The sequence below is a fragment of the Drosophila willistoni genome, assembly GCF_018902025.1.
Source record: "Drosophila willistoni isolate 14030-0811.24 chromosome 2L unlocalized genomic scaffold, UCI_dwil_1.1 Seg168, whole genome shotgun sequence".
NCBI classification, from domain to species: domain Eukaryota; kingdom Metazoa; phylum Arthropoda; class Insecta; order Diptera; family Drosophilidae; genus Drosophila; species Drosophila willistoni.
In genome coordinates, this window is record NW_025814047.1 from 450,394 (window position 1) to 473,140 (window position 22,747).

At 35.5% G+C, this 22,747-nt stretch overlaps 1 protein-coding gene across 1 annotated transcript; it reads left to right on the top strand.

The window, feature by feature from the left end:
- Positions 1-33: 33 nt before the first annotated feature.
- On the top strand, positions 34-22,280 carry LOC6643250. The gene is made up of 6 exons (XM_015178215.3): positions 34-569; positions 16,707-16,808; positions 17,255-17,363; positions 20,371-20,547; positions 20,650-20,763; positions 21,370-22,280. Exons 1-6 carry the CDS (start codon positions 39-41, stop codon positions 21,510-21,512), a joined length of 1,176 nt encoding a protein of 391 aa, XP_015033701.3. The 5' UTR covers positions 34-38; the 3' UTR covers positions 21,513-22,280.
- The last annotated feature ends 467 nt before the right edge of the window (positions 22,281-22,747 follow it).

Below are 22,747 nucleotides of genomic sequence, written 5' to 3' on the forward strand. Positions count from 1 at the left end.
CAGCAGCAGGAGCAGCAACATCAACGACGACAACAACAATGGCAGCAGGAGCCAATATAGCAGGAGGAGGAGGAGCATATTCAACAATGGCGCCATCGTCCACAGTACACAGTGGCGGCCATATAAATCAAAATTTAATTATGTCACCCGGCTCGAGCTTGGTGGGCGCCTCAGTGGCCGCTCTAACAGCACCAGAGGGTAGCAGGAGCAGCAGTAGCGGTAGCAGCATAACAAGTTTCGATTCAAACAATTTGATCGATGACAAACGGCAGCAGGAGCAGAGCCACCAGGAGCAACCTCTCCAGCATCAGCATCAGCACCAATCGCATTCGCATTCCCGCATTCAGGCCAAAGACACAGCTGGGCCATATCCCATACCCATGCATAAGTCCGAGCCAGTTGAGAATCATCTAGATGCTGGCATTCATCGCTTTGATGGCACTGGCGGCTCTGATAATATGTTCGGTACGCCAATGTACTTTGGCACCGAGAACTCAACGGTGGTGACCACACAGATTGGTGCCACCGCCCACGTGCCCTGCACTGTACATCATATTGGCGAGGGCGTGGTGAGTAAACATTACCTTTTCCCATTACACCTGGTCGATCCAATTCATTCAGACACAGAGAGAGATAGCCAAAGAGAGAGAGACAGAAAAGAGGTTGCCCTTCTTCACTATTGTTTTAATAATTTATTAAAAAAGAAACCAATCCATCAATTCTGATGATTTGTTTGAGTTCCAGTCATTCCGCACACCCGACTTTTGTTTCCAATTTCCTTTCTTGGCTGGCATAAATTACAAAAAGTGTCATACCAGAGCTAAGTAAATAGTGCCAGGGTAAGAATGATGACAGAAGGTGGAGGAGAATAGAAAACATTTGACTTTTGGTTTTTAATTGAAATTGAAAAGTCATAAATGTCAAGAGAGACAGAGAGAAGTTATCAAGGGGATATTTACTTGAAATTGGCCAAAAACTGAGAAATGATTACAAGGAAATCATGCCATAGATAAATTTAAGCATGTATATATTCCCCTGATCAAAGTAAATAGCAGAAAATGTTATGAGAAATTTTCTGTTGAATTCTTGTAAATTTATCTCTGGCCACATTCCAATGTAATTCAACTTGGGGAAAAGTTTGCCCTATGAACAAGTCTATTTATTTCGCCAAGTGATGCCGCTATGTGGCACGTGCTTCAAGCCACCCTATTTCTCACTGCCTTTGCTCGATTCACAGCACCTTCCATTGGTCCTAGATTCCTCCCACGCACACACACACACACACACACAGGCACACAAACAAACACACACATTTCAGAGAAAATTAATTAAATTTTTGCTTATCAAGTGCACTTGTATCAAGGTTTTGGCAAAGCCAATAAACATAGCAAAACTAATATAATACGAGACATATTTTGAAGAGGGTTCCAGTGAGCAAGTGAGAGAGGAGGGAGGGGGTTCAGGTAAATCATTTGGAAGGAGTCCATTTGCAGCGTTATGTCTGCCTGCGTCATTAGGCAAGGGAGTTGACCATTTGGCTGCTGGAAAACAAATTACACCTTTAGGTAATGTACAAACTACAAAATGTGTGAGCAGCAACATGATTTGAGCCAAGAGTAGAGAAACGAGACCGAAAGCATAAGCATTGACTTGACATAGCCTCAAGAGGTATTAATTTTCCGCTTGTCTAGAGTTATTACTCATACGCCCAGGTGGTTCTCTCTGTTTACAGTGCTCGCTGTCTGACTCTGACTCTGACTCTGTCTCTGCTCACGTTTCATGTGTATTTGCTTAACTCTCAACATTGAGTTAGGTGTTTATGTGCTTGCACATGTCAAGTGCTGGACATAATTACTCGGCTTGGGTATATCTCTTTGGTTCTCTGACCTCAGTGTAACCAGTGCGTGTTGGGGAATCCGCTTCAGCTTTAGCCGCTACCAAATGGTTTGCGTGTCTGCTTTAAATTGACGATTTCATAATTGCGCCTTCAAGTGTGCAGAAGTTAATAAGCACTTAAGCACTTGTTGGAAGGCATCCCTTCCCATTCCCATCTCTCCTGCCAAGTGCTTTAGGTGTGAAAATGTGGACGAAGGGGCTCTCCCCCATCTTAACACTCTATAGCACTGTTGCCACTTTACACGCGTGCTCAAGTGGCCATCGCCAGAGCTTATGACCCCAAAAACAATGTACATAACACGATATATGTATGCTATGTACATATGATATTTGCTTAATAAGTCAGCAATTTGTGTATGATGTCTATCAGGCAAATAGAGTAAATGATATAGTTGATAGCTGGCTGGTTGCCTTCCAGTTGAGTTTGAATTCCACATACAAATTTATGCTCAAAGAGAATTTTAGCTAATTTGACAGCTGCATTCATTTGCGCAAATTATTCTCAACAAGTATGTCTATATATGTTGAGGTTGTGTCATCTTATACCCTCTGTCCTCCTTTGTGCGTAATTGACGAATAGCGCTGCGAGCAATATGAGTACAAATGAATGAATGAGGAAATCAATAAATGAAAGTTGGCAAAAGCAAAATTTCAAAGTGCATAGCATATGGGGATTTAGTCAATAATACACTGCTAGAAAACTTTTAAAGGGGCTTAAATGTTAAAACCATTTTACAGATTACATTGTGTTTCCCTACTTAGACTTGAAGTATGGAAAACACACTTTTTTGATCAATTTCTTTGCTTTACTTTTTGGAAAACTTCAGTAAACGCGTTTCTAATATAGGTACTAGATATTGCTAAACTAGAAGTTCAAATCTGGAAATTAAACAAGTGATTTTCTGTAAGAAGATCAAGAGATATTTTATGAATGTTTTTCATATTAATAAATATTTTGATCATCCAGCCACTTAATGTTAATGAAAAAATTTCAAATATGTAATCACAACCATAACCTTTTCAAACTTTATTTGTTAAAATTGTTCCATAATTTATTCTGATAATTATTAGAATTATTTTAATTATAAATTAAACGACTCTTTAATACATAGTATGTTTAATATTTCTCATTATTTCTTTTCTATGTTCCTTTTTTGTACATAAGCATGTAAAGTCAAAAGATATATGTATCAACAATTTGCTATGAGTATAAGCATAGATTTCTTATCAACGCTTAATTGTAAACCTAATATAACTTAGCCAAGTTCCAGTTGAAACATTATGAAATTTAAAGTTAGTCTCCCTAGGTAAAAGAATACTAAAAGGCACTTCCAAAAGAAAAAATGATAAGGAATTAACAAAACACTTTATTCTATTTTCTTGGTTACAATTGTAAGTTGGACATAAATCAAATTACATTCAGAAGGAATTACATGCTGAAAACCTTATTTTTTTTCAATGTGTTCATAAATATAAAGCAAATTTATGCACAAAGTTTATGTGTAAAGTAGACAAAAACTTTTTTTAAAATATTTTTTAGATGGAAAACCTCTTAAATTAAGCAAGTGATTTATTTTTAAGTAAATTAAAGTGAAAACTTTAGTGACGTTCCTCGCTTTAGTTGGCTGTCATTTGCACATATCGAAGGCAACTTTGTCTTGCATAGTTTCGAGTGGGTGGTTTTTGGATGGATGCAATGGTTGCCAGTTGTTTTGCCATTGCTACTTAACAGTCTTTATGTCTTCTACACACATATACACAAAGCCTAAGCACCATACAACAGAAGGAAAAAGAGATAGATAGAATAAGAAAGAAAGAGAGAGCGAAAGATACAAATGCACTTTCATTTCATTTCATTGCTTTGCTCATGCATTTTCATGTGTGGCAGCATTAAAATCTCGCTTTCACCCTCTTCTTCTCAGTCTCTCTCTCTCTCTTTCTCTGTGTGTCTCAGCTGGCATTTCCCTGAACAGTCCCGCCTCTAAAAGTAACATATTCCGCCCTTTTGTGTTGCGTTGCGCATTAATATTTTGCAAGAATTTATGAACGGGCATTAAGTCCAAATGCGAATGCATTGCCAGTGAGCAAACTGAAAGAGCGAGGAACACAAGGGCGAGGAGAAGGAAGAGAGGCGGAAGCATAAAAGAAGGGTTCAATGGCAAGGAAAACCGAACTGCAAAGATATTGCCACACACAGTGTGTGGCAAACACCTCTCAATGCATCTGCAGCATCATTACTTATACAAATTATTTCCATATTCTGCCTTTTGTCTTTCTCCTGCCAAAGTAAGTGAAAAAACAGTCCTTCCCTGTTGTTTGTCCTGAGGTGGGGGGAAGGCCACAACATACTAAACATTTCCGCGCATTTTGTGCCGTGGACATTTGCGCTTGAGTATTTTTTTTCATTCTTTACCCCCTTGTTTTTGCACCATTGTCGTAAATTTCCTTCAGACGACAATAAAATGCAGGAAACATTAAATAAATGAATTGCTTCCTTCGACAAAACAAACTGAGAAAAAACCTTTGTTTCGCCATTTTGCTGCAATTTTAATTTTTGCCAAGCCGTGAAATTTATGCACTGAACTTGGAGTCTTAGAAATATAGAGAGAGCAACTAAGAGAGTGAGAGAAAGGGAGAATGAAATAGAGAAAAATGTATTTTCAAAGAAAATCTAATCTAAATTGAAATGCAATTAGTTTTATAAATTGAATTGCTTACTTTCTAATATGAAATCAAACACCATTTGCCAATGAGAGAATATTCAAATCATTCAACACACAATAAAAAGGCAAATCTTTATTAGACAAATGGAATGCAAAATGCTCAAGCAAATCTAAACTACATAAATCAAATTCAAACACACAGATATACACAGGGACACACATAGAAAGAGAGAGAGAGAGAGAGAGACAGAGACAGAGTTTTGTGATATTAAAAATTACGACACATTTGCGCCAGACACGAGACTTTATTTGCTGTCTCTTTCAATCTGCCAGGCTTGCTCTACCAGATAGCTATCTGGTAAAAGGAGGGCGGGAATAGGTAGAGACGGGTTGGACATTAAAATATGTCATTAGGGTATTAGTCCATTTGTGCAGAGCAGCTTAAATGGCATTTAAAATAAACTAAGCAAATATGTGCAACGCTGTCAGGTTTCAAATGTTGGATTTGCCTCTGCCATTTGCCTTTGCCATTGCCATTGCCTTTGCCTTTGCCTTTGCCTTTGCCGTTGCCATTTTGCTGGCAGTTGGTACATATAAATTGAACTAAATCAGCAGAGGCTGCCTTACCCAACAGTCACTGCAAAAATAAAGTCTACGTCTCTGTGGCACTGTGTTTGTATGTGTGTTCGCTATGACTTGCAGTTGACTGCTGCTGCCGTTTCAATGTTTGTCCTGTTGCTCTTTGCCCGTATCGCTCGCTTTCTCTTTGTATGTGTGTATGTGTGTGTGTGTGTGTGTCCGTGTGACTTGAGCACTTAATTACTTTTTAGATAAATTGTCGTTTTTAATGTCTAGACTTCTCTTAGAGATATTTTCATAGAGAAAAGTAGCAGTAATTAAATGTTCTCACAGCATGGCAAAAGCTAAAGCAAACACACGAGAGACAAAAATTCCAAAAGCTTAAATGCCAAAGAATGCCTTCCAAGTACACTTAGGAAAATTGCCAAACCAAAGGACACCCACAACCAAATACAAATTTCAAAAGAGATCATTGAACATTAAAGACCTTAAGGGCTAACGGAAATTGGGGTATATATGTATGTGTACTTGCATTTGGTTTCGCAAATATAAACAAAATAAACTTTATTTATACATACACTCAAGGAAAAATTTACATTTACTACAGAAACCAACAGAAATGCATAAAATATCCTTTATCTTTTGTGGGTAGAGTATGTATAACCCAAAAATCTAAATAGTTTTTTATAAATTTCATATTATTATTTATTTGACGATGAAATGGTAAAGTGAACTAATTTCCTTTCTATGATTGTTGTAACTGTGACTACTTTTAACTACTATATATTTTATAATTGATCCTAAGCTCTTATGGCTCCTTTATGTGTCTTATCTAGATCTTTAATCAGGAGAAATATTTAATTAATCTCAAAAGTATATATCAGTTAACGGAAATAAGCAGGTTAAAACTTATGTAAATAAGATCAGACCTCAAACGACAACAAATGAATAAATGAATAGTTTTTATGGTTGGAATTTACATCAACGTATCAAAATAATCACTCCATAACTATTCACATATATTTACCTAAAGTCTTTAAATTTACAATTTCAGTTTAAATACATAATCTAATTGTATAATTTGCCCATTCAAATCGTCGATTACTCTAAGAATTGTTCAATGAGTACGAGAGTAGAAAAAATAAAGTTACCCAGATACTGATTGGCTGAATACTCATGTCAATGAATTATTCAAAACTTTAAGACTGTCTTTGGACAAAGACTGCCTTTAAAATTAACAAATCTGGGTTTTTCTTAAGTTTTATACATACATCTAATTCTCGCCAGGATAGGAGAGTCAAGCCATATGTCCTTATTGAGTACTCAATGATCTTGTTAATTTAAAACGAATATATTATTTGTCTAAGCTCGTCAAAGATTGTATTTATTTAATTCCTTTTTAAGTCTCATTTATTCGATGTTTTTAATCAAATTACGATTTAAATGCACATAGAACTTTTTATAAGTTATAAAACAATGTTTCAAAAAGGTGCAATTAATTTACTAGATGACAAAATGTTCACCTTTAATATATTACAGAAGGAGTTTTTTTTGTGTATGTATGCACATGGATAACAACATATATTAAGCTACAATCAAAAAACAATTCATTTAAATTTATTTAATTAAAATAAATTTTTGTTACTATCGCATTTGTTTCGGCAAGTGTAAAATGGTTGTCTAAAAGCCATAGATTGTATCTGGCAAGGTAATTTATTTATAAGTTGCTAGAATTTTTTCGCTACCGCCTCCTTTTTGTTTCCAGCCACGCCCAACTCTATGCAGATTAGAAAATATAATTATAGGTGAGACACACACAGGCTAAAGGACATAGGAAGAAGAAGGAGGGAAAGAGGATTAGAGACTAGTAGCAAGGCAAATATTTGTCGACTTTTTTGGTTTATTTTTTTTTTGTTTTCCAGTAAGATAAAAATGCCGAAATTGGTATTTTATGAAAATTAACGCTCAAGGGTTTCCCTGCGTTTGCGTGTGTTTGTCTTTATATGACAGTGTGAGTGTGTGTGTGTGTGAGAGAGGATATTTCTGCTTGGCTTTGGCTGCCCAAGATCCATCGTTAAGATAAAAAAAGGTTACACAAATATTTAAGCACCAGTAGAGCTCTAACTCTAACTCCAATCTCTTTGGCTGTGTGTGTGTGTGTGTGTGTGTGTGTGTGTGTGTATGTATGGGATAATTTTTTAAAAAAACTTTAAAATCAGATAAATATAAATTGCCCTTGTCCAACGACCAAAAGAACTTTGCTTAGTTATGATCCAAAGAAAATGCGAAAAAGAGTGAGAGTAAGAGCGAGTGAGTCAAATGGACAGAAAGAGAGAAAAAACAAATCAGAAAGAGAGTGTGTTTTTGTGTGTGTGAGTAAGGTTGAAAAAAACAAGCAAATAATTTCGGAAAACACATTGATGAAGGTTGCGATATTAGACAAATATGCGCATTTAATCCAAAACAAACACATAATTTCCGTAGAATTTCTTCTCTTCAGGCTGAAAATGCCAAATACTTAAATTAGTTGGCATACGATTTATTTTGCTCGTGTGTTTTGATTTTACCCTGTACCCATAAGCTAAGTTAGAGGGTTTATCTAATTTGCAAATATGTCGAAGGGAAGCTTGCAGAGTCAATTTCAATCAATCAAATTTCTCCTTACTTACAAGTGCCAAGCCTTAAACGATAAATCCCAAATTTACTTTATTCAATAAAAACTGAAGCAGTTTCTGTTAGTCTACCATTGAAATAGAACTTCTAGGCTCACACTTGGAATCTTTGTATTTAAGTATTATACACCTTTGAGCGAAACAAGACCAGATTCGACGACGTCAATCTGCTTTGGTTTCTTGTGCATCCTTTTATTTTTCTTAAGGAAGTCAAAGACTTTAGCATACTTATACCTAAGAAATTAGGGCTTAAATTTTAGTCAAAATCCTATTTTAATCATAAATTAAAAAAAAGGCATTAAGTCATTTATCAAAGGATTCTGAGTTCCTTTTAGGTTGGCATGGATATCTTTTTTATATGTCTATGTATGGGATTGCCAAACAGATTTGGCTTTAAAATATTCTTACATAAGCTACTTGAAAGGCGATAATGATTGTTTTAATGTAAACATTTATTTAAATAGAAAACCTAATGCAACCCCCTTTTTAGGAAGCTGCTTAGGCTTATTTCAATATGAGACTATAGCAAGGATAGTTAATAATATGTTAACAATTAAAAGCTATTCGACTTTTCTCTTAGAGTAGCCATGAGGATAGCCAAAAATTCCATAAATTATGCTCTCGTAGATCTTTTGAGCCACATAAAATTTCGATGTGTTATATAAAGTCTTTAGTTGTTGATCATGTGACCTACAAAGTATTTCTGTAGTCGTTTACTGTGAAAAAGCTGGAAATTATTTTTGTTCTCTTTTCGGCTGCTTTTGGCCTTTTGAAAATAATGTTTTTGTATACGAGTATGTGGAACAAAATCATACATACTTGGCGTATAAGTATTTTTGTGGTACCATTTTTATTTGAACTTTTCTGCGTTTTCATTTGTGTGTGTGTGTTTCTTTTTTTGCGTGTGTTTTTTTGTTGTTCCTCTTGTCGTTGTTGTTGTTTATGTGCTATGCTTTTTTTTATTGCTCATATTTTGTTTGTGTGTTATTGTTTGAGCTTTAAAGCGCTTGCACTTGAGTCAGAACAGAAGGCAAACAACAAAGGACGACTCATACACATACTGGAGCAAGGACTCTTTGTCGTTGTCGTCGTCGTCGCCGTCGACGGCGCTGCTTAAAATAACATAAAAAATTATAAAATATTTTACTGCCAGGCACAGTTATTGTTGCAATGACCTCCAAGCAACAAAAAAGAAAAGCGGAAAAACCTGTACAAAAAAAAAAATATACAAATCACAAAATTAAACAGGGTGCGGCATCTTCATGGGAATAGAATATTTTGATTTAGTTTAGGAACTTACAAAATTATATTTGCAAAAACTTGGTGCAAAAACATGCTTTAATCTTTAGAATGGCCTCAAGAGGTTTTTTATATAGTCATTATGATTGCTGGGTTCTACTTTTTAAGAAAATTATTCGACGATCGGATTAATCATTCCCTTTCTTTTTATCCCCCAACTCCTATTAACTTTTCTAGTTATTTTAGTTGTTTTTGAACAAAATGCATTATTATTGTTAGCATATAATAAATTTGAATTATATTCCTTATTGTTGGTGCAGTAAGATTATTATCGAATTGCAGTGTCATACTATCATAAAATTGTTATCGAGTTCTCGAGTATCGATATGTAATCGATATCGGGTAAAAGCTTAAGCCTAAGAAAAACATTGAATTAAAAAATATAACTAAGCAGTTGGTTTTCAAACAATAGTCACTGATCATAATCTTTGATATTAATGGTCTTAAAATGGTTTGAAAATTCAAAAACATGAGTTTATTAACTGATGATGCATACGACACTTTCTTTATTAACTTTCTGTCATTACATTAAACTTCTCTCATACTTATAAACCTTTAATAAGGACTTCTTCCAGCTTTTTGATTAATTAACTTTTAACTCCTTGGTATATATATAGTATTGAATCTTTGGAAAAGGTTTAACTAGATCTTCCATAAAAAGCGTGAACAAGAATGAAACAGTTTTGTGTCTAAATTTCATTTATATCGAAACCTTTACAAATTCAATCTTTAAGTGTAGCAATAGTTTCTAACTTACTTGCTAAGGGGAACACCCTGTCTACACATATGGATGTATGTATTTACGTATGTAGTTGAGAAAATATGCTCGAGCTTTTCTTGCAATCGGCAGGAAGCACTCTAAGCATTTTGGTAATAAACTCTCTCTTGAAACTTATGAAAAGAGATTATTAAAGATTTAAATTTGTGTTTTAAATTTGTCTGCTTAATTAGAAAATTTGCTTCTACGACTAAAAATGCGTGTGTGTGTGTTTGTCCGTGGGTGTATGTAAGTGTGGGTAGTCATGACAAAAGATTTTGCAGCTTTGAGCTCATTAAGTTTGAGAGTCACTTTGTTATTTTTGGAACAACAAAATGTTGCCTGAAAATTGCCATAAACCTTTTTAATGAATACAAATCATTATCACTTGTTGTTCTTGCTGCTGCTGTTGTTGCTCCGGCAGCAGCCTTAACCGTAATTAAACAATGGACGAGCTAATAAGTAAGACATTTTCTAGTAGACAAGTTGATGAAGGCTTCAAGCTTCGACCTGAATGATGTGTCCTCTTGCTTTGGCTTTGCCTTCCTTTTGCCTCTGCCGACCTCCCTCAACATCACAATGTTTATTAAAACAAAAATGTTGTCCCAAACAATGGCAGAAGGAGAAGAATTTTTGACCCAGATTTCTCTCGTATGCAAAAATGGCTTTATAATTTCTATAAAAACTTTTTCTCCATAGACAAAAGCGGCAAGCAAAAACAATTAAGAAACGCCACTAGGCAGGAGGCAAGCCGAGTGGGTCACTGTTTAAGGTGCAAAAGGTGAACAAGAAGAGTGGAAAGTTCAATGCCGAGCAAAAAAAAAAAATGCCATGAGAAGAGCCTTAACAAATTTCAATTATTTTAATTGCGACGCAATCATCAGGCTACATCCTTTTTAATTACACATCAATTGTGTTTTTTTTCGCATTTTGGTTTTCTTGGTTACGAGTAATGACGGGCTCCAAAAATTGAAGGATAAAAGCATTATTATGAATGCTGAAGCAAACACAATCGCATTTAATAGTTAGTCACACAGCCAAAAAGTAGGCTATGGTAATTTGCATTTCCAATTCTTTTTTCCGTTCGTTTGTTTGTTTTTCTTTTTTTTTTTGGGCTCTTGGGCATACAATAGCTCATTGTTTGCTTTGGTTTTATGACAAAAATGTATACCAGAAAGTGTAATCAGAATGACGAAGTGTAAATACTCTTGCACCCGTTTATCCTTTCAACTAAGTTTCATTCTGCAACTCAGAAATAAAAACTGCTCTTAAACAGATTTATTTTCGAAACGTTTATTTAATTAAGTTTGTATAAATTGCATTTACTTTAACACACTTCGATTCGAACTGTTGAAATTAATTCTTTATTTAAAAGATACTTTAAGAGTATTGGCAATGAAACTAAAATTAGTGAATTAGGCAGGCAGATTCCAGAAGGTTGCGAACCTTAATTACAGTCACGGTATTATGTCCCTCCAAATGGATTGTATTCATTCCGGAGTTTAATGGATATGTATATTAATGAATGGTTCACAAAGGAAGCTTTTCCCCACAAAAAAGGGCTAAGCACGAATAGGTAGGACGTGTCCTTCCACTGATCGGAAAACTTTAATTTATAGGTATAGGTGCCAAGAGCTTAGTGTTTCAAATTAACATCGATTTACTTAGCGGGAAGAAGTCGTATGTTTTCCCTAGAGTCGTTAATTAGGCGCACATTATGATGACTTTTCGATTTTAACCGGCTAATTTGTGTCATTGGGCCACAATTAGCTTGTTTGCCTGCAATTGGCCTAGTCGAATATTCAATTATGCATTAATTGCACTTAATGCACATTTCCGCTTCAAATGAGTTTAATTAACGAGACGAGAATTCGATTTGCTTTTAATTATAGATGTAGTCACATGTTCAAGGTCAATTAACAACAATTTTCAAACTATTTATAAGTTACACTTAAAAAAAAAAAGATAAAACCCAAAAATAGTTATCAACACAAAGTCTCATAAGAGTATGACTATGCATATATCTATAGGATATATCAAGGATATGCCAGACAATGGTCAGGCAAACATTGGGACACACTAAATTGAGCGTATTTTTGTTGAAAGTTTTGTGCACTTCAATTGCATGGCAAAGTTTTGCTCACAAATACGAAATGAAAACTGCAGAAAACTCTTGGACATAACGAAAATTTTATACACTAACCATGTGGCAATTAAATTTCATAAAAAACACTAACTTTTAGTAAGGCAATGAGAAACATATTTTCTTGTTTTTTGGTTTTTTTTTGTAACTTTTACCAACGTAATGTTTTAAATGCATGTTTCTACATTAACATCCATTTAGAACTCTACGCAACATCAACAACAACAAACTGGGATAAAAATGTAATAATAGAAGCTAAAATCCCGATGCAATGTCTAAATAGAATTTTATTAAAATCGCTTGTTAAAAAGTTTTTTCTCCATTGAAAAAGTTCTTGCTATTTTTACGGTACAAACTTCTGACCACCTAACCAAGCGCCCACCCGTCGTTCTCTTCTCAGCTTGCCTTTCCATTTTGAAGTTTTTGTTGTTGCCCCATTGGGATTGTGGCATACGGAAATTGGTTGGACAGTGTAGGACAATAAAGCAAACAAAAAATATGCGTCAATAACATGCAGAAAACAACAGCAAGAGCAGAAGGAGCAGCAATGGCAGCAGGAAGAGCCGCAGCAGAGGGCATAACAAAAACCAATTTAAAGTTTGAATAGGCCAACAAAACAACTGGATAAAAAACACCAGAGAAAAAAAAAGAAAACCAAAATTAAAAATAACTAAAAAAGTGAATACAAAACTAGATAGATTTAGTTGCTGCAATTACAGTAGCCCAGTAACATACACCCCCACGCACAACCACACCCCCACACACACACACTCACAACTTTACTAGCACCTAGACAGGTTGCATATGGGAAGGCTCTTTCAGGCAGCTGTCAAAGATTTGGCGATTGGCATTGGCAAGCACAAGAAAAAAAAGAATTACCTACCCTAGGGGGCTGTGCGGACAAGTAGTTAGCATAAATTTGCCATAAATTTGCTAAAGCAAGTGATTTGTGGGCTGTTGGCTATAAATTAAGCGTGAGTTCTTTTATTTTGCATATACCAAAAGCAGCATAGTGACGAGGCGAGGAGATGCGAAGCCAACAGGGCCAAAAAGGAGGTAAAATGTTTAAAACTCAACAAAAAAAAGGTAAAATGTAAACAATTATCTGCCAGCTAGCAGCTGCAGTAAGCAAAGTCAACATGGCCGCAGGAAGAGAAACCAAAGCCGCACACCCATATATATGTGTGCAAACAAACACACACACGTGACAGGCAACTGAGATTTATGCGATCTACGCACACATACACATATGCAGCATTTACACACACACAGACACACACTCAAACACTTACACAAACAGACTTGGCAAAGTAAAGGAATTCTCATGCTTTTGATTAATTGCCGCAACATTTTATTTTTCGTCTCTCCCTTTTTGAATACCGTATATTTCTTGAATTAAATGAGTATATCAAAGTTGCAGAAAAGTATGCAACAAAAAGTAGAGAATTCATCAGCAGGAAAATTTCAGTCCATAGAACAAAGTCAGTGCATTAGGCGTTTTAGGTATACAAAGCCTACTAAAGTACTCAAACAACAAAGAACTTTTGCAATTGCCTTGCAGTGTCTTTGTTTCAAGGATAATTTCAAGAAAATAGAGAATACAGGATCTTACAAGAGTTCTTTATAAGACTAAACATGTGCCAATTTCTCCCATTTTACACTCTTTTTGATACCTTTTCAATGTTAAAGATTTGTTTATTTATTAAACTCACAGAATTTAAGCGCAGATGAATGCTTAATATTAAGATGGCTATTTAATTTATATATTAGTCCATTTTATGTGAACTATAGGTAGGTAAAGATCACCGAGACACTACTGACCGTATTAATATGCGTCTAACTCAGTTTCTCGGTTTGATTAATATATATATCAGTCGTGATTCTATAGTACAAGGTCTTCCCTTTTAAAGATTTTAACACCTTAGTGTTCGCTTTATTACTAGTAGCATTATATCATATTTCATACTATAAATAACTGAAATATTATAATAATATATAAGCAGCAACAGTATTTTTAGAACGACTTGCTAGTCAAAATAATTTAAACAACTTCAACCAGTCATAACTAGAGCATTTTTCTCTATAATTCTCCAGGGGAACGATGTGCCATAGAACGTGATAGAGAAAGTTTGCAGGTTTTTAGACGTTTATTGCAGAGTTTGTATGTGCGTGCTTCTTGCCCTAGGGTAATCGCAAGTCGAGGTCTTAAGTTAAAGTAGGTAATGTTTTTATATTCTTTTTGGCTGCTTTTTTTTTCTTGGTTTTTTGCCCCTGATGGCTTCACTTTGGCGCCCTTGCCACATTTCTTTTTGCCGTTCACCGCTGCCGTTGCTTTTGCCATTGGTTTTTGCTCCATTTTCTAGCTGCATGGTTTATTTGCAGACACGTAGACCCTGTCCCAGTGCCCGATTCAGTCGCAGTCGCAGTCTCCATCATAAATATCATAAAAATCGTAGAAAGAAAGCGAAGGGACATACACACACACACAGACACGCATACACACCAAAGAGGAAGAAAGAAAAAACGAAATATATGTGTGTATTTTATTTTTGGGTCGGAGAAAAGAAGCTTTTCCGAAACACAGACAGGGAGCGAGAGATAGAGAGAGGGGGAGAAGGGAGGGGGAACAGAGCGAGAAATCGGAAAGGAATTTATGCGCAATTTATTCCTCACACTGAAAGGATTTTACTGTTACAGATTGTATTGAATAGATATATAGATATATAGATTTCATAACGTATGCGGGCAGCAGCAGCAGCAGCCAGCAAAATCTTGATAATAAACGACTTGGTACTACATGGGGGGAGAGAAAAGAGAGGGGACCCCCTCTACTATGTACGAATTCCCTCCATTCAATTGTAAATTTTCGTTTGACTTGAAATATGCTTCAGCGTATATATTAATTTATATATCAAGACCAGTTCCGCCCCTCTTTTCCATCCTAACTCCATTCATGCCTAATCATAGATTTATCATACAATAGACTTATTTAAGGTTAAGTAATTTTTGGTTAAATCTGTTGTTTATCTCCTTTGTTGTTCAACCAAGTTATTGGATATTATGTATTCTTCATGTGCGTGGGTGTGGGTAGTTGTATGTGTGTGTTTGAGTGTATTCGCCGCATTAAACATTTAAGCAACTAAAGATATAATTCCTTTTTTATGATCGAAACGCAGCTGATTTAACAATTTCTTCATCGTTCAACTTAATTTGGAAACTTTTTTTGTACTAAGGTTTGCTGCTCGTGCACGAAAAATCGTTTGGCATTGCCATTTTGTGTCCAAGTTTTTCCCTTTTTTATTTTTCCCTAATCTTACCGAAAGGTATATACACTTTTAATAGCAATTGGCAATGACTGAAACGAAACGTTTAAGAATAATTAACTTAAACACGCCAAATGACCAACTTAATTAATTGAATTGAATTTTTTTGCTGGCTGTTTGATGGTCAATTTTTAATTAAGTCAAGAGGAAGTATATTCCAAAAAGTAATGAGAGAAAACTGTTAGTGATATAAATCAAATGAAAGCCAATCTGCCATGCTAGCAAGAGTATAGACACTTCGGCAGAGCCAAAGTAAGACCCTTTCCATTGGCTTTCTCCAGCTTGCGTCAATATTTGGAGAGTGAAGGGAAAAAGTTAGCTAAACGAGCAATTTTTTTTGTGGGTTTTTTTCTCCTTTTTTTCTCCTATGTTTGGGCCAATAAATAAAAATCCTTATCAATTGAAAAATTGATTGATACACGCGCGTACTTGAGACCCATTCGAATACCGAGGATATCCTTAAGGCAGTAAGACCATTTGCTCGATTGCACAGTGGCAAAAGAGAGGCGACCAAGGATTTGCCTAGACCCTTCTATGATATAATGAAGCATTTTGACCACTGTGAATTGACCAAGATGTGCTCGCTCTCTCTTAGTCATAACCCCATATGGAGCAGGACTAATAGATGGGCCTACTTGGGTTTTATATAGAGAAAAGTGAGGGCGGGTTCTTTAGGCAGGCAGACAAAAAATGAAAAAAATAGACGACGAAATGATTAATGGTCATTTAGGATTAGCTAAAGTCACACAGGCATGCCTCTAGCCACGCCCATCGTCCTTCTCATGCTGCTGTTCCGCCAGCTGCTTTTGTCAGTGGGCGTCGATCCTGGGCCATGGCCATCGTATATACACATATTTGTTTGTTTGTTTGTCTATTTGTCTATTTACAGTTGAGGTAGCCAATTTGAACTTTTGAACCCTGGATCAATCAATCTGCTATTATGTTTATTGTTGTTATTCCTTGCGACTACTTCTACTTCTACTGTGTTGATGTAGTAATTCTTGCACGTAATTGCTTTTTGATTTTTTTGTTCCTTTTTCACATTTCATTTTTTCTGCTCGATTTTTTGTTGCCTTTTGAAAAATTGCATCATCATCAAGTTGTCGTCGATGGTTGATGGATTGACAAACATTTGAACAAGACGCACGAACGGACAACTGGGCATATGTTTAACATGCAAAGAACAAAAAATAATGGGAAAGGGAAAATAAGGGATAGGCACTCCCGAAGAAGAAAGTCCTTGAACCAAACAAAGCTCTCTCTCAATCTCTCTCTCTCTCTCTTTATACTTCTTGTGTGTGTAGTAGTGTGTGTATGTATTATAGGCTAATGGCGCCACCTTTTCTAATCCCTCTTTCTACTTTTCGTTTGTAGGTATCATGGATACGCAAAAAGGATTATCATCTGCTTACGGTCGGCTTAACAACCTATAGCAGCGATGAGCGTTTCAGTGCCACGCACTTGAAGCATTCCGAGGTGAGTATAGTATATCCACAAAGTAATTTGCAATGCTGATGGGCACACTGGGACACACAGAGAACGATTCTGATCCTGAGACTGAGACGAAGGAGAAGAAAGAGATGAATGATGTGAAAAGTTGATTGCATTGTCTCGGCAGAAAACCAGCTGAAGCCGGACCAGGACCTGCATACAAAATGTTTATGCAGCCTCACGCACATCCTGGCTACATTTGCTGCCATTGTCCCGGCCAGGTTCGCTTCAATTGCCACGACGTGACAAAAATTCACTACAGAAATGTGCCAACGAACGAAACATGCAACTGCAAATTGACTTCACACATTCGTATATATGTACATACATTCCTCTGTTGCTCTGTCCAGTCCAGTTGTCACTCTCTCGTGTAAGAAGTCAGAAGCAGGCTAATAAGTTATATTTGTTGTTTTCGTTTATTTGTCTGCCAGGATTGGACATTGCAAATCAAATTTGTGCAACAACGTGATGCTGGTGTCTATGAGTGTCAAGTGTCCACACATCCGCCCACATCGATATTCTTGCATCTGAGTGTTGTCGGTGAGTAACGAGCGCAAATGTTCATTGTTTTCAGTCTTCTTGTTGACAAATACATAAAGGGCCAAAGAGTAGAAGTTGCCATGGGCAAATGTCCCTCTCTATATTTATATACATTTTTCAATGGGTCAACCACCAAAACTGTCTTGGACTATTTTTCTTTGTGATTTCTTTCTGTTTCTGCTTGCTTCGATGCGCTCATGCCAAAGAGGGCGTAAAAAGGGCACAACGGGAAATGGGAAACAAGGATAGGGCCAAATGTCAACGACTCAGCAAGTTCTCAACTCATCGTTGTCCTTGGGCAACTAACTGACGCACATTATACCGAATTTAACAAACAATTTACGTTGAATGTGCCGGGCCTAATGGTGTTTCTTTTGCTTCATCTTCTAGTTATACATATATATACTATATAGAAATATTTATATATGTACATTTTGTGCACAAAAACAAAGCCACCCCCTCCACAGTGTAGCTCCATCTTCTTTGCACACACATTTTGTCAGCGATTTGCCTGACTGCCCAGAAATGTAATCTTTAATATGGCAGCATAAGAAAATAGATGACAGTAGTAGTAAATCAGATTACATACGAGTCTGGGAATGTGTGCCGTCACTTTCTTTTTTGCCCTAAAACCCAAAAATTATATAGCCATATATATTTACACTCATTAAAGATAATGCGTAAATGGCTTAACTGAATAAAATGCTCTTTTACACGGCATTCTGCTAAGAAGAGAAGCTTTTGACTGTTTAGTTTATTACGTTTCTTATACAGATTTGCAATTCCGATTGCATTGTGTGGCTTTTTAAGCCACTTCTCCCTGTTAAAACTATACATCTACGGAATTTCATGATTTAGGAATTTGTTTACTAATTTCATACTATTTTGCTTAAGTCAAAACGCAGCACAAGTATTATACTGATATTTTGTATACACACAATTATCTGAGAACCCAAAATTAATCTGGAATTCTGCGAAATTCGTGAGACATAATAAGAGCCGGAATTTGGAAAGAAGCCCCAAAAAAAAGAGTCATACAGAAAGTAAACCAACTTCCGGAAACTAAAACAAGAACCAGATTTTATTTACAATTTACAAATATTTTTGGAAAGTATTTCCAAAGTTCAGCTTTTGCCTTCATTTTCTTAATTCGGTCCTGGCCAAAAAACTTGTGAACTTTTAATAGCATTTTTATACACTTTCAAAAAGTTTGTGCAGGAGTGTGCAACGCAAGGATAAAGGCACTTCCGGCCACATTAAGTGTATATATTCTTGATCATCCTCTATTGAAAATAATATTTTAGTTAAAAAGTGAAAAAATCGGCCAATAAATCAAATCTTAGTCTTTTTTTCTGTTCTTGAAACTTACAAAACATAAAAAAAAAGAAACCACAAAACCTCTTGTCCTCATGTCTTAACCCTTTAGGAAAAAAGGTTGGTTTCCCGTCAATTGTCCCAGAAACTGTAAGAACTGTAAATTTAGTCCTGTCGAAAAAGTTTTGAAGCACAGAAATTAACAGGTGGTTTGAAATAAAAGAACTCTAAATGTCCACAAAAAAACATTTGAATTTCAAAAAGGATATAAACGTGTATCTTGTTACATACAATTTTACAATAACTTAAGGGGTTACGCCACCCCTGAAAAAAAAAAATTTTTTTTTTTTTTTTGCTCTATAAGTCCTCTATAGTTTTTAGAATCTTTTACACTTTACATCATATCGGTATTCGAATTAGTTCCGAAGTTACAGCGTTTAGAAGTGAGCGCGGCCGAGTCGGCCCCGACGCGGTACATTTTTTTCTTTTGCGTTTTTCTCGAAACTACTTTTTTTGAACCGGGGTGTCAAATATCTCCGAATCTACTAGACCGATTTGGCTTAAATTTTTTAAGGTCCTGTTTGGAAGTTATGAATTTTTTTAAAATGTTCTCCGAAAAAGAGCGTTTTTTGTTCAAACAGCCGCCATTTTGCCAAAAAAAATTTAAAAAAAAAAAATCCTACGTGGGCGGTTAGCCATAGCCTTCCTGAATAACAAGATTTTTTTTTTGGATTTTTCGGGTGATGTTTAGCCGAGAAATTTGACACCCCACCTGCAAGGATTTACAAATCATGGTGGCACTTGCCGGCCCATATCTCCGCCATTTTGTTTTAAAAAAAATTTTTTTTTTCAACAAATATTCTTTAAAGTACCCTCAATCTGTGTATAATAAAAGTTTTTTCCTAAATCGTATACTGGCCGCACAGCAATAATTCATTTTTTCACCTGTTTTTTAGACCTCAGGGGTGGCGTAACCCCTTAAAGCTTGCTTCTATTAGTTAAAAGTTACTCTCTTTTATTATTTATTGAAACACCTTAAATCCTTGAGGAGTATCTTCATTAATAAACCAAATGTTGGCTGTTTTGGATACATCTTCTGAAAAGTTTAATCAACATAATCTAGTCTAACCTAGCAGAGAGTAAACCATGAGCAATATTACTCCCAATTTATCATGTGGAAACTTTTTCATCTTAGTCGTTTCCAAGTTAAGCAAGTTGCATACTCAAGAATGCGAAGGAAATTTTTTAAACAAACGACTTTTGTTAACAAGACAGGAAGCATATAACTTAGGGAGAATTTTAGAGAAATAAACAAAGCTTTTTTATTTAAAGGCTTTAAGCCAATGTGATTTGGCCTAACTAAGTTTAAGACAAAAAAAAATATGGAATATCTTACAATATTGTCATCTTCAGACACTTTTAATTGTGAAACGATTTTCATTATTTAATTAATCTTCAATTTCCTTGAACGTGTATCTTGTTTATTAACAACATATATTTTTATGAACTTATGTATATATAAACATATATAGATTTTGTTCTTTAAAAATTGACTTCGTTATAAAGATGAAACCATTCAACTATGTTTCAATTTTCAATCTCTTTGCTTTCATGCTTCGATAACTGGAAATGCAATTTGCTTTTTTGTGTGCAACAAAAAAAAAAAAAAAAAAACATCCTTACATTTGGATAGAAGCGCGCGCCGAAATATCAGGACCACCAATACGTTATCTCACGCCTGGATCCACGCTTCGACTGCAATGCCGTGTGGTGCAGAATACCGAGCCATCGGAGTATATATTTTGGTATCACGACAACCGTATGATTAATTACGACATTGATCGGGGCATTAATGTGTCAACGGAGCCAGGTGAGCTGCACATGCAGATGCAGTGCCGGAGATGCCCTCATTACGACCAATGAAACCACCAACCACAACCTCTCTATCCGCTTTTATTTTCCCTCCCCATAGACTTTCAATCATCTGAGCTTACCATACAGCGCACACGTCGTGAACACTCGGGCAATTTCACCTGTCTGGCCAGCAATGCGCAACCGGCTAGTGTTTTGATTCACATTTTTAAAGGTAAGATGGCAATAGAGTTTATTTTCCATTTTCACTTTTATTTTTTTGGTTTTGTAGTTGTTGTCATTTCATTTTGCACATTTTATGTTTGTTTGTCTGGGTGAGAAAATTCAATTAAAAGTTGCACATTTGCGCAATATTTGCCCATCATTTTGTCGGTGTGAAGCGCGCTTTTTCAGTTCATATATCAAGCGACATAAAAACAATAAAAGTAATTTATGAAAATGACACAGCCGCAAGCATGTGGATTAAAAATACCCACACACACACATATACAAACACAGGGCATGTGAGAGAGAGCCATTAAGACCAGGCCATAAACACCAATACCAGCAAGGATACCAACTAAAACCCAACGCCCACATGGTTAGTGCCAAGTGCCACATCATAATTTATAAGCAACTCTTCGCGCACGGGAAAAGAGGACAAACAGAAAACTCTGAGCTGAGCAGAGCTGAGATACAGATACTCATTAGCATTTGTTATATAACCCACACAGATACTCACAATCTCACATATGTATGTTGTCGCTGGTTTAATTAATTTTTAACACATTCTTCTTTCTTTTCTTTTGTCCTTTCCATTTCCGCTTCTCTGCTGACCCAGGCGATAATCCTGCGGCCATGTATCACGGTGATGTCGGTGGCTCAACCAAAACAATGCAATCCCAGCTGCACATTATTATGGTAATGATTGCCATCGGCTATCGGATATTCCACAGAAGTGTATATATGATGAAGATAGTGTAAGGGCAGAACCGCAACAACAACTGCAACTACAACAACAACAACCACAATAACATTCCCACGAACAACAACAACAACAACGAGAAGCAACTTCAAGCGAAGTAATAAAGATGAAAGAACGAAAAGCTGAGATGAGTGGAGATGAGAAGATGAAATCCATTTGTAACTATATGTCATCAAACGGTAGTTTAGCATAATCTCTAATACTTCATGCTACACATACATACATACATACATACACACACTCACTCACACATACATTTACTCTACGTACTTACCAAAACTAATCTTAACCAAAACTAAGGCCTAAGCTAAACTACGTATCAAAAATCAAAAAAAACCAAAAACCAAAGTTCAACTCTTACTACACATTTGGAAATGAGTAGTAGATGATGGCAAATAATTGTGGATTTTCCGTAAAAACATATTGAATTTTGTGGGCGTGTCCAGTGTGCAAATCTTTTTTACATGTGTGTGTAATATTATATCTTAATATTATAATAATAAATATAAGCAGGGTAATAATAACTACAGAAACTGATAATAGAAAACACTTATCTGCAAATTGGGATTAAACACAATTGAAATGGTGCGGAAATTTATAATTTTATTTTTAATGTTTGCTGGTTAGTTATCAATCAATTGGGCGATTAAACTGACATCTCATTAAAAAGCATTTAAAAGGCATTTGAATTAAATGAATGAGGAATGAGAATTATTATACTACAAAAAAATACAATTTTTATTAGGTTTTCAACTGTTTTACCCTATTTTTGTATGTATGTATGTATGTATGTACATATGTATGTATGTATGTATGTATGTATGTATGTATGTATGTACATACATGTTTCACTCAAAAGTTTCCTGTTTCGTTTTAATTTCAATTTCATCTTAATTGCTCTCCAAATTTCCATTCATGGACTCTTGTTAAAAATAGATGTCAACTTTTATCTCACAAACAATTGTAATTTAACTGTGCCTATAATAAATAATTTTTTACATAGTTTCCACCAAAAAATGGAAGCTAGAGAATTGGACTCTTCAGTTCTTAGTCGCTATTATAGGTTTGTTTTTTTGTGCAATTAACTATGATGTAATAGTATCTAAATGCAATTATCTGAGCTATTATTTCTCAGTTGTAATTCATTGATCTTTCTATTCAAACATTCCTAATACTTGTCTTTTTTTAAAACGTTTGTAATGATTTCTCGTTTTCTATTAAACAGAAAAGTTTA